Genomic DNA, 17,568 nt, shown 5'->3' with positions numbered 1-17,568 from the left:
ATTCTTACACACTAGGAAGTAGGCAGGCAGAACAAGGACAACAATAAAACAACTTCTGAGAGGGGCAGTATTTTAAACTGACAAAAACTTACTTGGAATTTTGGTTTATCATCTAATATAAAAGGAGACAATAAGCCTGGCTGAATGGCAGATCAGCTCTTAGCACCTCCGCTAAACAATAGTAGATTTAAGTCCACAATCACCCTCCATTCTCTACAAATTCATATAAGAATCCACAGTCCTTCCATTTTAAGAATCATTTTTGTAAGCAAAGATTTTCCTCTAGTTGACATTAACCATATTTGTGGTATAAAGAAGCCAAAGCCATGATCTCATAAAATATATAAGATAAACAATGGAACAGTTTGCTAATTAAAAATTTTAGAGGGATGTATTTCCTGGTAATAGTTCATATAGCTCTTTCTGAATTCCCCGGTGGCTGGCTATGTTATTCTGACAAGGTCAGTGGCCCTCATTTAACAGGCTGCAAGTGCTTTATCACATATTGTACTTCTAAGAAATGTTTATTACTGTGATGGCCCACAACTTATTTCTGACCTCTGCAGCTTCTTTCCAAGCTTCTCTTTTTATCTTTATGGTGCAAATGAATGTCTGTATCATAGATACTTCCATATGTGATGGGATTTATTTTTATAATTGCTGCTTTATTTACAAATATATATATATATATATAGTATGCACAAGATATAGACTATCATCTTTGTAAAAGCTTTATATTTCATCTAGTCTGAAGTAGTGGTAAATGTATCCCTGGGGAAAAAAGAAGGATTAACATATTCCACAATATGAAATTATCCTTATGTAATAAAACTTTCCTTTAACTCTGTAGCTTTTCAACAAGAAACAAAAGTAATTTTTTATTTTTATCCCAAAAGAAATGGAAAATCAATAAATTATTGTCAATGGAGAGGAGATAAGGAAATGTGACTTACATGTCCAAAATATCACTATAACAGTGGTGTGTTAGATACTTTCTTTTACATAAATTATTTAATCACTACAACTATAACTATAATAAGCAGTATTACATTCATTTTCAGGATTAATGAATTATGATGTAAGAGTTAAAAATAATTGTCCTAAGGTTGCCTAGAAAGGAAGTAACAGAAGAAACTTTAAAGCCATATATTTGTTCTGCCTGCAATTCAACTATGCAGGTCACTAAACCACAGATGCCAGCAAAATTAAAATTTGACAGGTATCTAAAATAGAAAACCCCCAAAAAACTGTTAAATATTTTTGGCATATGTAATAGTAGAGAAAGGAAATAATCATTCTGTTTACCTTTGCCTCTGAAGCTTTTTTTTGCTGCTCAGCCTGGAGTCCACTTTCACAAAAACTAAAAACTGCCTCAATAGGATATTTAGGATGAGAGAAGTCATCTCAAGGTCCAACAAGTACAAAAACCAAAACCATCCTAATGAGCTGTATTCAACGAAATGAGTCTTTTCATCTGCTTCAGATTATCCTGGAGTTGTGTTTTCTCTACACTTTTGCTTATTTAGCTGGGCACAGAAGATATTCATTAAGAGGCAGAATTGGCAGTCCCAAATACTTTCTGTCTTGAAGCCTCAAATACACACTGATAATTGGTGTGATAAAGTGAAACCCTCTTGAGAGTTTTTGTGTGGATATTATCACCCTTTGACAATCGAAGAAAAAAATGAAGAGCTAATGCAAGCAGCCCTACTTATACTCATTGAACAATTCAAATGACTTTGCTTGACTCTAAATTTGTTCGTAATCTGCAGCTGAAATTAAATAATATCTACACTTTCTTGTAATTTCCTCAATTGGGGGTAAAGTATTTTTTTCTGTTAAAAAAAGGAAGTGAGAGATTATAAAATAATTATACTTTGGCATGATAATTCTTGAATATAAAACATAATTTTCAAGCACAGCAGTCTTACTTGTCTTTTATGCATTGGGGTTGTTTGCGCTATTTCATTTGCTAAAAGAGTGCCACAATTATAAAAGTGTTTGAAAACCACTCATCTAGTGGAGATTGTGTTACCATCCAAAGTAGGAGTCCAAGTGGTTTCAAAAAAATGCCCAAGGAAGTTCAACATGAATGATTTCATCTGTTTATTTTTGAAGAATTTATTTTAATTAGAAATACTCTCAATTTAAGTGATTCCACCTGTCAATACAACAAAACAAAAACTAAAAATTTTCTTTGTGAAAAGATGGCTCATGAAATAATGGTATTAATTCAAGGTGCTAGGCAAAGTGAACACGAACAAAAAATATATATATATAAGGTTTGAACATTAAAGGGAATTTCAGATTATAGCTTTATCAACTGAGTATTATCTCAGAAACTCCAAAGTATATCCATTCTTAAAATCTAAATCATTCCACAGATCCTTCAGGTTTTCATTAAAAAATAAAACTTTATTTCATAACTAAACTTCAGTACTTTGAAAGAAATTCTGTTTCCCCAAGCTAAAACCAAATTAGTATTAGATTTAGAAATCAAATTTCAAGATGAATGTTATTTTTTTTCTAAGGGCCACATGCTAGGAAAATAACCATGCTAGGGAAATAGCAAGACAGAGTAAAAGTAATCCATCTCAGAAATTTACAAAATACATTTCAACTCAATCAAAGAACTAATAACCCAAAACGTATTTGCAAGTACTACTGTATTAAATAGATCTTCATGCTGGCCAGGATAAACAACAAAAACCAAAAAAAAAAAAAGGGCTCCTGGGTGTCTCAGTGGGTTAAAGCCTCTGCCTTTGGCTCAGGTCATGATCCCAGAGTCCTGGGATTGAGCCCCACATGGAGCTCTCTGCTTGGTGGGGAGCCTGTTTCCTCCCTTCTCTCTCTCTCTCTCTGCCTGCCTCTCCACCTACTTGTGATCTCTCTCCATGTCAAATAAATAAATAAATAAAATCTTAAAAAAAAAAACAAAAAACAAACAAACACCAAAGAAGAGAGAGACTAGAGAACTCACAGTTGATACCCATTGTCGCTATCATCTTTGGCGCCAGTCCACCTGAAGGCAATTATGTTAAGGTAGGAAAACTCAAGAGTGTAAGTGTTGAGAACACTACGAAGGTAGGCAGTAATTCAGAAAAGACTCAGAGTTCCTAACGGCATTACTGAGCCTTAATCCTAGCGTGGATGTTTAGCCGTCTATTCTCTTTCCATGCCACTCTTGATTGTGTAACTTGCTGTGGCCAATGGAAGTGAAAGAACACAAAATATGCTGTGTGTGAGTAGAAGATTTCATGGAACTTGATGCGCTGGTGTGGCCTCCTGTTCCTGCCCTCTTCCAGGGGAACAACACATCCCAGATAAGGGCTACTCCTTCAGGTTGGATGCTGGAGGTTGGAAGACTCGGTGAACACAGCCAAGCAGGATTCTGGCTACCCACACATCTCCAAGTGAGAAATAAATCTCTGTGGTTGTAAGCCACTGAAAGCTTTGGCTTGTTGGTTACCGCTGCAAATGCTAACTAGAACGAGGAGTAAAATCACTATCTCACTCAATTAAGCCACTAAGTGTTGGTTACTTGCAGCTGAACACATTCCTAAAGAATGTATCCGTAATATGTACATGAATGAATGATTATACATGCATTCTCCGGCAGCAACTTACAGTGTGTCTTAACTGACAAAACTTTGTGCCAGGAAATCATAAAGGTAAATGCCTCTAGGAAAGGGACAGCACACAAGAGGATAATTTGCAAATGTATGAGGCCTTGCCCGGAGAAGTCCACAGTATGGATACCTGGGTAGTTACAGAGCTACAAGGTGCTACAAAGTACTTGAGATGAGTTGTTTAAACAAATGCTACCAATAGGTAACAACATTTTGCTCATTTTAGGAAACCAAATATAGAAGGATCAGGAGTAGATGGTTATTTTCAAACTTTAAAGCATAATGGAGAAAGATGGAAGAAACTAGAATTCAGAAGGAAAGGATATGCATTGATGTTTTCTTTTCATGCCAAAGAATAATTAGAAGAAAACTATGATAGCAATATAAGGTGAGTCACTCAGTGGGTTAAAGCCTCTGCCTTCAGCTCAGGTCATGATCCCAGGATCCTGGGATCGAGCCCGCATCGGGCTCTCTGTTCAGTGGGGAGCCTGCTTCCCTTCCTCCCTCTCTGCCTGACTCTCTGCCTACTTGTGATCTCTGTCTGTCAAATAAATAAATAACATCTTTAAAAAAAAAAGAAGAAGAAGAAGAAGCTTTAATTGTTTCCACCACAAAAGTATTCACTGCATTTCCAGTAATTTTTTATAGGGATTTTTCATTTTATAAATTGATGCACTGATTCATGTTTCCTCAATATGTCAGCCACTTATTCAGTTTCCTTTATATTAGTGTCAATATTCTAGTTGTACTTGAATAGATTAGCTCCCTCTCCAAGTTTCCCCAGACAAGAAATTGTTCCTGTGTGTATCCAGGCAATTATGTTAAGGTAGGAAAACTCAGGAGTTTAAGTGCTGAGAACACTACGAAGGTAGGCAATAATTGGAAAAGACTCAGAGCTCCTAACAGCAGAGTTCCTAACGTTCCTAACGGTTGTTCCTGTCAGAAATTTTACACTAGGTCTTGATACTACACTTTTACTTACTAGCCATCTCCCAATATCAATTCAGCAACAAATCCAATAGGTTGTACAAAGCACATCTCAGCTCTAGCCACCTTTTTCCTTTCCACTACCATAATCCTAGCTTGAGACACCTTAAAGTCTTGCCCAGACTACTGTAAACATCTCCTAATTTACAAAGCCCTACTTCTACTCTGGCCTTCTAATACATTGTAAACATAGCTGCCCAAATGATCACTTAAATGTATCAATCAGTTCATAACCACTCTTCCATTTAAACATGCTTCATGACTTTGCATAGGATGTATGATTAAAAAAAAAAATCTTACACTTTTAACCTGGTCAATAAATCCTGAGATCATCTGGCTCACACCTGGCTCATTTTATACCAGTCTTCATCTGATCCCTAATATCCAGCCACACCAGCTTCTTTCCAATCACTCTGCCCTCCAGCACACCATCTCCTCCTGACTTACAGTCTTTGCATATGCCATTTGCTTGGCCTAAAATTTTCCTGATTCCTCCCTTTGCCTGGCTAACTTCTATCATCTTTGAGGTCTTATTTAAATAACAGCTCCTGAGAGATGCTACTTCTCCTGCTCAGACTTTATATTATATTCATTTGCAGGACCTTGGTCTTATCCTTCTTAGTTCTTTGCATAACTTGAAATTCTTATATCCCTAGAATGATTATTTAATGTCTGCATACTCTATTAGTGCCATAGAAACAGGGGTCACATTTGTAATCATCCTTGACTAGAACAGGTTCTGGCACAGAATAAGAGCACAATAAATGTCTAGAATGAATTAGTTAATTAATACATAAACATATAAAATTTATCAAATGGAGAAAATTTGGCAAACTCCAATGGATATGATTTTTTTTATTATAAATATTGTTCCAACCATCTGCAGAATGGGAAAAAATATATCAAATATTAAAAAATTCATTTGTTTACAAATCAGAGGAAGGGTACTGCACTGTACAAGAATAGTAGCAAAGTTCTTGGACTTCCGGGGTACCAAAATATGAGTGTATACTAAATTAAAAATTGAGAAAGTCAAAGTGCTTGAAATCTTAAAATTTTCCCAAGTAGACTGACCTTTGTGTTTTTCAAAAATAACTTTGCTAATTGTTATAATTTTAATAATCATTAAATAGAATGCATTTTAGTATTAAATTCTAAATAGAGGCATGTTTGAATAATGTCCCTATAATTGTAATCCCATAAATTGGACATCAGGATTTCACCTGTCCTAGAATTTCATTCAGTAAATGAGTGAAAGGTTAACAATACCTCCATCCCCAAATCTTAACACAGTACTTTATTTCTTGTTCATGCTACGTATTGAATACATGTGTGCAGGGATGACTTTATTTGGTGGTGGTGTTCAGGGACCATGCTGATAGAGGGTACATCATGACATATGCCTCTATATCTGCTATATCAGGAAAAAACAAAGAGCATACAAGGTCATAAATTCTTCTATTCAAGAGACTCCTCACTTTTTGTTCCTATTGCACTGGCCAAATTAAGACATTTACCATGCCTCACATCAAAGATGAACTGGGAAGTATAATCCTATGATACTGGGTGACTTGGTGGCTCAGTTGGTTAAGTGTCTCCTTTGGATCAGGTCATGATTCCAGAGTCTTGGGATCAAGCCCCAAGTGGGGTTCCTTGCTCGGTGGGGAGCCTGTTTCTCCCTCTCCTGTTGCTCCCCCTGTTTGTGTGCTCTATCTCTCTGAAAAATAAGTAAATAAGAACTTTTTTAAAAATCCCATGATGGTCTTAGAAAGGAAAGAGAAAAAGAAATCGAAGGGAATACCAATGGCTACAAGAGTCCTTTAGAAACATTCAGAAGCACAAGTGAAACCATTCATTTGCACAACATGCACTTTTTCTGCACTATGCTGTGAGCTAGTTTGCTAGGGATGAAAAAAAAAAATCAAGTAAGCTACTATATAGGTGGTGGTTTTGGAGATAGTCATTCAAGAAAACAATTACTTAACAATGCTAAGAATGACACATATTCACATATTGAATTATCCTGAAAAGACCAACTACACACAAAACATACAATTTTTAAAAAGGGGGAGCATTTTAGAAAGCTTAATCAAGGAACTCTAAAGTTTCATTAAACTATATTAACATCCTATATATTTCTCATTCAGACAAGCACTCTAAAAAGAACTGATCAACTTTACAATGATCTTTACTCAGCTAAAGGGTAAATTTTTTTTTTTTAAGATTTTTATTTATTTATTTGACAGACAGAGATCACAAGTAGGCAGAGAGGCAGGCAGAGAGAGAGAGGAGGAAGCAGGCTCCCTGCTGAGCAGAGAGCCCGATGCAGGCCTCGATCCCAGGACCCTGAGATCATGACCTGAGCTGAAGGCAGAGGCTTCAACCCACTGAGCCACCCAGATCCAGAAGGGACCACAAAATGCTTCAAGTAGTTCTTCAAGTAGCAGCATATTTTTTTTGCTATCTTCCTTTTCAGTGCAAATACCAGAAGCTATCATATTAGTTTTTATAATGTGAGCATCAGACTGTAATTCTTGACTCCCAATAAAATATTCTATCTTCTATACCCACTAATAACACTATTCTGCCCATTGTTAAGCAATAATATGAGAAATATTAGGTGACATTTAAGACAGAATATTCATCCATACTCCCCAAATCCACGTTCGACTGTCTTTTTCTGCATTCTTATTTTTCACACATGATCAAATAAAAAGAAATTCTATAAGGAAAAAGGGGAAGAAGATTAAGAACATATTACATTCTTAAAATTATGGATAACTTTATACATGCAAAGAAGACATGCACCCTTGAGGCTTATGGCTGTCCTGGCCCCATGCAGGGCCAAAAAGAGTGCCAAGAGCATCCTCAAGACTGATCGCAGAGAGTTATTCTGTTAGCAGTCACTGTTCTACCATGTCTTCAGGGCTGAATTTATGTTAATTTTTAAATATTAGAGAAAGTGTATACCTTATAACTGCTACAGAAAACAAGTGCCCTTGGCCCACTCAGAAGACAAGTGCCCTTGTAGATTAGGGAGGGATCTACCAAAAGTGTACCTGGAACTAAGAGCTTGACATATATACCATTATATTTAGGAAAAACAGACATTAAACACTGTTTATACAAAGATTGTTCTAACTTTTTTAGACCACCAGCACATTTTAGACTTCAAGAGAAATGATCCTCAATTACCATCTCCCTAGTTTTTCCAACATACTTTCATAAATGAGCATGTACCCTATGCCAGTACAGAATGTGATCCTGTTAATCCATATTAACTATTAAAAAATACTGTTTTCTTTATGATTTTTACATAGAAAATGGATGTGCATTGCAGTTCTGCTAGTTTCTTCTTGTTCCAAAGTGCAAAGACACCTCACCTTTGCACATCTCCTCCTTTGTTCATATCCTACGTTAGTGTCTACTGTTTTTTAGTTTCGGCAGCTTGTTTATTGTCTGCATCAAGCAAATCTTAGCTATGTTGAAGTAGAAAAAGCAAGAAAGCAGGTTAAGGAAGCAAGTAAGGAAACAAACAGAAACATGCATACTCCTTGTATTACACGTCTAAATAACATCTCTTTAAATAAAGTTAGATACTTGGGAAGATAAAACGGTATTATTATGGAGGCAATTCAAATCCTCGACTGGTGAAGGTTGACATCTTGTCTTATCTTTAACACCAAGTTTTAGGACATTCAGATTTTGTCATGTAAAATGGTGTGTGGGATTATATTCACAGATACAGAAATATGTTCCGTTCTATCACACCCACGAGTCCCAGAACAGTACACTGAAAGCTGGCATGAATAAGAACCATTCTACAAATGAAAAGCATAGCTAATGTGCTGATATGTAATGCACTAATTTAGTCATCATGATTTTTCTTCAATTTTAAACATCATTGCGGCACTAAAAAGTTCTAATTTGTCTTTTAAAGAGGGTTCTTAGATGTGAAGTATGTAGGTATATCTTGTTAAATCAATACTTTAGTTCGTAAATATTTCTCTATGTCATTGCTTATGACCCAAAGGCATATTTTAAGAGATGTAGATTATAATTTCCAAGATGTTTTATTATCTTTGCAAATATGTTTTGGCATTAAGTTAAAAAAAAAAATCCTGCCCTAAATTTCCCAGTAACCAAACTTCTTGATAAAGTAGACTCAGAATTTTAGCATTAGAAAAAAATTAAGTGAGAAGTATTTATTTCAAATTTGTTTCATGAAAGAGAATTAAGCCATAAGAGTTACATTAACAGCTATTTAACAGTAAGAGGGAACTTGTTATTTCGAAGGACACTTCAAAATGTAATTTTGTAATGCAAAAATATTCACAGAAATGAATATGCTTCACAAATTCCAATTGTATCACATTTTGTTTTCTTGACTAAAATGTTTTCCTAATCAAAATCTAAGACAATATTATATAGAAAGTCCTAACCTCCATTCAAATCATTCTTGTTTTTTGGTAAGAAACCTGTGATTGATCCTTAATGAAATTAGCAAATTTAGGAAATAATTCATTTTTGTAAAATGAATTAAAACTTTCTCCATCATCCAACACTAATTTAGTGGGTATTATATTAAAAAGATCAATAATTTAAAAGAACACTTTAATTTTCATTAAAAAGGACATAGCATCCAAATTTAGAATGGTTTAATATGAGTGAAATTAATTCCATATTTCTTAAATAAAGATATCTTTAAAAAGTAAAATAGCTAATACACATTAAATTTATAGTATTAAACTGCCTAGACAGTAAAATCAAAATGGTAAGATAAGATGATCATCCAAAACACGTAGCCCAAAATTCAGGCCAAAAATGACATGAGAAAGAGATGCATTTTGGACAGGGTCATCATATTGGCTGGTTTCATTAACTGGATTTATTTGGGCTAAGCTTCTTTTCCCTATTTCCTTTTTCTCAAAAGTAAAGGACTCCGATTGTTCCAAGAGTGTGGTTTTACTGGCAGAGGTTGGGAGCCAAGAGATCTGGTTCTATTTCTATTTCTCTCACTAACAGCTATGTGCCCTTGAGCAAGAAAACAAACTTAGCAGGGCTCAGTTTCCTCTTTTGTAAAATAGGACCAACTAGCGACCTTGCTATCTCTAAAGTGTTATGAACTCATGAAATAAGATTATAGTTCTGTGTGTGTGTCTGTGTGTGTGCATGTGTCTGTGTGTGTTGCAAAATAGAGCAATTATAGCTGTATGTGTATGTGTGTGGTATGCCAGTGTTCAATATGGTATTACCCTAAGGACATTGCTAATATTTAACAATCACTCAAAGTTTAAATAGGTATTTGATTTAATTACAATAGCTTTTATAATTGTCTTAAGAAATTAATCACACTTGAAGTAAGGAAGAAAATTTTTTCATGTCTTGAATTACACTGACTCAGAATAACACCAGAGTAAATATCCAATGTGGTATCATGTTCAGAATATGTATTCTGAGGGGCATCTTCATCCCACATGACTCTGTAAGATGCCTGTTTGTGAAAAGAGCTACAAAGCTGAATATATTCATTGCAGAATACTCAAGAAGCTACTACTCAAGAAATCTAATTATTTTCACTTTTAAATAATTTTAGTTGCACTGTCACCTTAATTTTTTAAGTTCACCTGACACATTTTAGGTTTATGTCCACTACTCTTCTTTTTGGTGCAACACAGTCTTCATAACACTTAAGCACTATCTCAGGAAAGTTTATTTCTTGCCTTGCTATTACCAAAAAATTTGATAATGCAGCCAGACATCTATAAGACATTTTGCCACTACACAAAATTATCTTTTTCTCTTTCAATATGATAATAGTATTTAAAAAAACTGTAATTTTTCTTGGTGAGTTAAGTCAAACAGCTCATTTTCAACTGTTTTTCTCACCATTTCCTCTGCGAGGACTATGTTTCACCATACCACCTGTGAAAATTTCCTCTCGCCCTGTGAAAATTTCCCAATGATACTGATAGTGCTTATACTACCAGTATTTTTCTTTTCAGGTCAGCTACCTCTTTTCCATAATTGAATTGAAATTTGTAATGTCTCACGTGTTTACCTCTTAGAAAACACAAAATTCAATTATCTCTAACTGAACTCACACACACACACACACACACACACACGTTCTACAATTCCCCTGTTCTTTAACAAATTTGTTATGCTACTACTTTGGGCATGGTATCACTATCTTCTGACGTTAAATATGCTCTCCATCTTACTGAACTTCAGATAGGGCAAAAATACCCTGGCACAACTGAAGAAACCACATCTTTAAGAAGATAGTAAATGAGTTCCTTTTAACAATGTAAGCATTTACTCCATTGTTAAAATATTTAAACAGATCATGTTAATGCTAACATAAATTCCAATACTTCATCTGTGGTAACTGCAATTGCCTTCATGTGTATTAAAGTAAAATAATAATTTTGTATAGATTTTAAGTGATTTATCAAGCAGTGAATAATGTAATGAAAATGAGTATATGCAGGAAATCCTTCGGGTTATTAAATTTATTTAATATTTTTCCATGTGTCATTGAATAACAAATGATAATTTTCTATTATGGTTAATAATTTAAATAGCACATACCTCTCCAGGGGATTATATATCAAATATATCATCACAGTTTCAAAGTAGAGATGACAGCTCTTGACTTAAAACTTGCTTTATTGAAAACCTCCTTAATGTACATTTATATGACAGATTCTAATAGCTTATTAAATGTTTCTGTCATGAATTAATTACCAGGAAGATAAGCAGCAGATCTTCTGTACCATATTAAATTGTGGTCACAAAAGTAATATAGTGCTTTATCACCAAATATGTAAATATCTTTGAAACACTTTTTCAAAATATTAATTTTTCTTTATTTACTAGGAATAACTCTATGATCTATAGATTTCAGTCATTTAACAAGTGTTAATTTATGTTTATGAGGGAGAGAGCATAGTATGAAGAAAAAGGTATAGAGGTCAAATCTAGATATAAAGCTCTATCACTTTCTAGCTGTTTGATGTGGACTTGTCATTTCTGTCACTGAACCTTAATTCTGTAATCTTTCAAATGGTGATAATAATGCATCTTATGACTATTTTGAAGTAAAGCATCTGAATTATGATAGGTGTTTAATAATTGGTAACTGCTATTATAATTATGATTATAGTTCATGCACTATGTTAAGGGAAGCAAGATGACAAAGAATGGCTTCTGATCACAAAAGCTCATGGATTTCTGAGCATAATCACTTAATTCCAAGATAGGAAATAGATATGTTTAACTTTCAATGGCACACCTTAAAAATATACTATGCCATCACAATATACAACACCCTCCACACAAACATTACTATAGAAAAACTGATTTGTATCAAAAAGTTTATGTCCCACTCCTCTAAAGTATTTCCAAATCACTCCTCATGCACCACTTTGTCGTCTTATTGGCTATGCACTAGAATTATAAATCAGAGATTATTACTACCTCAAATTTATAGCACTAAAAGTGACTAATTATATTACCAAAGGTCAATGTTAATTCTGGAAGTAAGAAAACTAGTTTTCTAAGGTTTTCTTACTCCTCTTTCACTACTTCAGGATAACTCACTAGAGCAGTTTCTATAAAATATGACTATTTGTAATGATTCAAACTTGATTAACCAAACATGCCTAAAAACTTCATAAAGGAAATATATTATTGATTTGGGGTCATCCTCTTCCAAACACTGTTGATTTACAGTGCCACTTTTGAGTCTTCCTTGACAATTCACAATTCAGTATTTTAACAAACATGTAGAATCTACCATCTGTGCCTCCACTGTCTGCTTTTGTGTGTCCTCAGAATAGAATTTAATTGTTATACTATATGGTCAAATTGTCATTTTAATATTAAAATTCAATTTTTTTTTAAATCCTGAGGTACTAAAAACTCTCCATTAAGTAGTGATGTGGCCCCTAGTTTTAAGAGATGGAACATTAAAAAAAAAAAAAAAAAAAGACTTCAGGGTTCTCAGAAGATCCTAAAGTCATCTCCAAGTCATTTCCTTGGAAATATGAACTACTTAATGGCCATTTGGCTTGGCACAAACTAAAGGTCTGTTCTGTGTCACAGATTTGAATTAATGATCTTCCTGGGGACACTGCAAATTCACATGACTGACTAGAGTGGCCCAAAAAAGAATATGAGTAGTACTCTACAAAGCAGTCATTGTTACTAGAGAGAACAAATTTCCAAATAATATCTTTTATTGATGGTGTGATTGCTATAGCTGTTATACTCAATGAATATTTTTTAAATGAAGAATTTTCTGAAAATTATAAAATAATTTATTGAAAGAAGAAAATGTAAGAAGAATCCAGAAATAATTCAAGTGGTAATTCACCAATAGTTAGTCTTTGTGTATTCTATTAATTTGGATATGGAATGAAGTTGTAATGTCATGGAATGTGTGATCCATTCTTTTGTTAAGACCATAGTCATCCTACGATGTAATTTTGATACATCAATTATCAAGTTATCAATTAGTCAAGTTAAAATGTAACTTATCTTCAAATTTTTAAAGGTTTTAAGTTATGATTAAAGAGACCAAGTTTTTATATCAATATTACCATCACTATGAACTGCAAATAAGAGAGAACTAAGCAATACTCCCCATATGGATAAGACATTTTTTTAATGACGTTCATAAATGATAAAAATTCATAGTATATTTACGTGTATCTTCACAATTTTTTTAATTCCAAAAGCAAACAAAAATTTAGACACACAAAAACTTTAAGCTATGTTCTGTATTTTATAAAGGAAGCAGAAAAATTAAAAGGACTTTTGTAGGAATACTTCCTACAAAAGTAAGTATTATAAGATTTTAATTAAGAAAATTTTAATGCCAGCCTAAAGCAGTGCTGAAATTCTGAATAAAACATGGCTACTGTAACTGGACCAGGTTTCTTTCTTTAAGAAGTTGTTTCTAATTCTGAAGCTGCATATGTGCAGGCACACGTGATGGAGAATAGAAGGGTTGCCATGGTAAGTACACATCTTTTCTTGGACGGTGAAGTATAAAAAAAAATATGTATAAAGAACTCTCACTTCATAATATGTCATGGAAATTGACTCTGCTTTCCCTACCACCACATATTATATGATGCAATGCAGTATAGTACAGAAATAGCCCGCATTTTAAAAACTTCATCCCATTAAGATGGCTTATAAAACACGGAGCAAAAAAGGAAATAAGAAATCTCCAGGTCAGGTAACTCTATTTAAGTGGTGGGTCTAGAACAAGTTCTACTTCCATTAAATTAATAAATAATCACACCTCGGGACTATTTCACAAGCCTGCAGACATCTCCCCTGGAGTCCAAGTGCAAATACTGCTACCCACTCATTTCAATATACTTTAGCCCTACGACTCTTATTTTCAAGGGAAAATAAAAGCATTCTAACATCCCTACTTTATCATCCTTGCCCAGGTGCGATTAATGATTTTCAGGAAGCAGAGATTTGACCCTCGTCTACTGTCTTTTGCAAAAAGATCTTGGGGTGATTTTCCTGGAGTCGGTGAAGTCAGCTCGACGCCTGGATGGAGGCGTGACACGGGCTGGGGAGGTAGCAGAATCTGTTGCGAATAGCAGCAGGTTCTGAGGCGCTGGAGAACCCACGTGTGCCGGGGCTGAAGAACTTTTCTGCCACGTCTCCCGGAAGGAATGCCTCACTTTTAAATAGGGGACTAGCTGGGGCGAGGGGTGGGACGGGAAGTGGGCGGTAAAAATGGAGAAGTGGGCGGCAGAGAAGGTTCAAACCCTTCATAGGTACGTGTCTACCTGTGCTCTTCTACCTTATATTCTCGCCCCTGGTCAACTTTATTATTTTTCCCTCTAATTGGAGGACTTAAGCGACCGGATGCTGAGCATCACATAGGCTCAGCCTGGAACAAAGAAAATCGAGTTCCTAATACTGTATCTCTCCCGTCGGAGAGATCACGTGTCCTGCTTTCGCTGGAATGCACTCTTCTCGCCCACGCTATAAAATCTCTATTGTGTTTAGAAATTTTGCCAAGGTTAAAATGTGATCACATACGAATTGCTTTTCATTTATCAAGACCGCCACATTTCAGCGTAGACAGGTACACATATTTACGTACTGACCCAGTTACCACGGCAGGTAAACTCGATGTGTTTAAAGTGTGGTGGGAAAGTAATCAGAAAGAGCAGGTGGAGGACCTTTATGCCTCCCTGACCATCCCCCCTCCCCCCCACACACACACCCTGCATCATTTCTAATCCCTTTTGAAGGAGAACTTCGAAAGGAACGTGGGAGTCGCAGATGGTTCCATTCTGAAGCCGATTCCCGGGAGTTGTGAAAGTGACCCCTTCCCTTTTCTGCCTGGCGCTGCGCCCTTTCGCCCAGCCCGCTCGCTTTGTGACTTGGTGGGGAGGAGACAGTGAGGGAGAGGGCGGAGGCGGGTCCTTTATTCAGCCCTGATGGCCAAGAAGTAGTATAATGAAGCAGTTTTGCAGCCATCGCCGTTATGAAGTCACACTATTTTTAAAGGCATTTTGTTCAACCCTTATCCCCTCACCCGCATTCCTGACTCTGCAAACAGTAAGACTAGAGACCTTCGGGAACCAATCTAATTGTCCGTGAGCCAGGATGCCATGATTACCGTAATGTTAATGTGCTTCCCTCTCTCTTTCATCTTAGGATCCGAAACTAGTCCTGCATCCTTAATGAGTCTAAGAGAAGGATGCAGGATGCTGAAGGGGGCCCAGCTCTGGGACTGGGAATAGTGCAGGTTCACCAGCTTCGCCTTGCAACACAAAGGAGATGTGTGGGCAGGAGTTGTCTGGCTTAGGGGGAGAGAGGTATCATTCTCCCTGACTCTCTGGAAAAGCTTTCACTCCATTGCTCCCCCACTTCTTTCTGTCCTCCAATCTGTCATACTCCTCTTCTCCTCCATTCCCCAAACCCCACCCTTTCCCTTCAATCCCCAAGGCATAAAGATCTTCTAATTGCATTTTCCAAACAAACGGACATCAAACAGTAATGCTACACCGTCCAAGATAAAGGAACAAATGCGACCTGCCACAAGTGTGTGTGTGTGTGTGTGTGTGTGTGTGTGTGGTGTGTGAAACAGAGAAAGATAGCGAGAGACGATCAAATGGGCGCTTCATCCTCCAGACACCTCCGAGAAAAAGCTCACTGAAGATACCCAAGATAATAAAGAGGAGCTAAGACTACCTCAGCTAGATCAATGGTCCCAGTACCGGCGCCCAGCACTCGCTCTTTACCTTTCCTTTTCGCAGTATGTAACCCTTTAGGGTCTCCCGCCAGCCCAGGCCAGTCGGTGCTCCCATGCACCCACACAGCTAGCACCCATTTCCAAATGCTCCGCAACCTACCACATCCCCGCCGCCTCCGCGGGCCACCTCGCGAGCAGCTCCCTTGAGAGAGCTGAAGGCTCTTGTCCTCCCACCCCCGCCCCCCTCCCCGCGGGCGCTTGTGTCCCACACCTCGGGCGCTCACTGTCACCGAAGCCACAAACGGCGACCCCCCGCCCGCAACCCCCCTCCCCGACACGAAGCAAGAGTGTGCTACTCACATCGCCGGGAGAAACTGCCCATGAGGTTTTGGAGAGAGTGAATCGTGCAGCTGCCAACGCTTATTCCTTAAAGTGTTCGGGGGTCCGCAGTGGAGTGGGCACGAGGGTCCTCGCAGGAAGAGAGGAGGGGTGGAGTAGGTGGAAGAAGACCAGGAGAAAGGGGATTCCAGGCAGGTGCCGCGTTAGACCATGATGCTGCTGCCCTTCAGGTGGACCGCTGGAGAGGTTCCGGCGGGAAGCGGCCGAGGGGAAGCCCAAAGCGCTGCCCGGGAAGGCAGGAGCGCATTCACTCCCTTGCCTCCGCCTGCCCTGCGCGCCGCGCTAGCGACCGCAGCGGCGGCGGCGGCGGCGGCGGCGGTGGCGGAGGCGAAGCTCCTTCCCCACCCCCAAAAGGCTCCACAGACAATAAATTCCAGGCGGAGAAAAGACGAGCAGAAAAGGCGAATCTTGCACCCAACTCTAACACACCCTGCCTGCTGCTGGGCGAGAATCCCCGGGGACCCGGCGCAGCCGCGGCTCTGAGGAGCCAAGCGCTCCCGGGTCTGCAGGCGACCGCGGCGGTCTTTGTAGGTGGCTGCAGGTCCCTTCGGCGAGAACCCGCTGCCCAGGGACTGGGTGTCGGTGGCTTCAAGCCCGGGATTCGCCCGGAGTGGGGGTCCTCCTGCGTGCAGTGGCTCGGCGCACAGGTGCCAGGCTTGGCAGGCGAGGAGACGCTGCTCGTGGCTCTTGGCTGTGTCTCCCCGCTCTCCCCGCCCCCTCTCTTTTTTCCCACCCCCTTTTCCGACGACACCAGCTGCAGCTGCTTCAAAGTGTGAAAAATGTCAAGGAGATTTTCCAGCGATAAGAGGGGGTGCCCACTTTCACAGCCCTCGGCCCCTTTTTGAGATCCTCCCCTGCGCCTCTGACCTCTACTTGGGCTCCCCCAAATTGTGAGAAGAAAAATCCCAGTCCGGCGGAGAACTGAAATGCTCGCCTCCTCCGGGCTTGGTCACAAGCTGCTTTTAGAGAACGGGACAAAAGGCCGAGCTCTCTGGGTTCCTTTCGTCGCCCACGGTGCTCCAGGCAGGTGCTCGAGGCACCGTGCCTGGCAGCGCTCCGCCACCGGCTCCTCCTGCTGCCGGACCGGCCCGTGGCGCTGGAGTGGCGCGGCGCGGCGTCCTGCAGCGCGGGCGACTCCGCGGCTGTAGCGGCTCCGGGCCTCTGCGCCTCCCGGAGCGCCCCTGCACCCGCACCAGCTCAGTGACGCTGCGCTCGTGGCTCCGCAGGCTGCTGCTCCTGCTATCTCAGCAAAGAGGCGGCCGGGAGCGCCTCCTCGGGGTTTCCTCCCCCGCCCGCCTTTCCTGCTGCAGGTTG

The 17,568-nt window shown here is 38.7% G+C and overlaps 1 protein-coding gene across 4 annotated transcripts in view; it reads right to left on the bottom strand.

Moving 5' to 3' along the window:
- The window catches only part of LRRC7 (leucine rich repeat containing 7), a 562,518-nt gene extending 546,004 nt beyond the window's left edge, over positions 1–16,514 (bottom strand). For all 4 annotated transcript variants that reach the window (XM_044238453.1, XM_044238449.1, XM_044238451.1 and 1 more), the window contains exon 1: positions 16,216–16,514. In XM_044238453.1, coding sequence (XP_044094388.1) covers positions 16,216–16,217 — 2 coding nt within the window. In that variant the 5' untranslated portion in view covers positions 16,218–16,514. The remainder of the gene's footprint in view (positions 1–16,215) is intronic.
- Between the last annotated feature and the right edge of the window lie 1,054 nt (positions 16,515–17,568).

The sequence above is a fragment of the Neovison vison genome, chromosome 2 (assembly GCF_020171115.1).
Source record: "Neovison vison isolate M4711 chromosome 2, ASM_NN_V1, whole genome shotgun sequence".
NCBI lineage: Eukaryota > Metazoa > Chordata > Mammalia > Carnivora > Mustelidae > Neogale > Neogale vison.
Note: the sequence above shows the minus strand (reverse complement) of the source record. Positions and strands in the feature narration are given on the sequence as shown.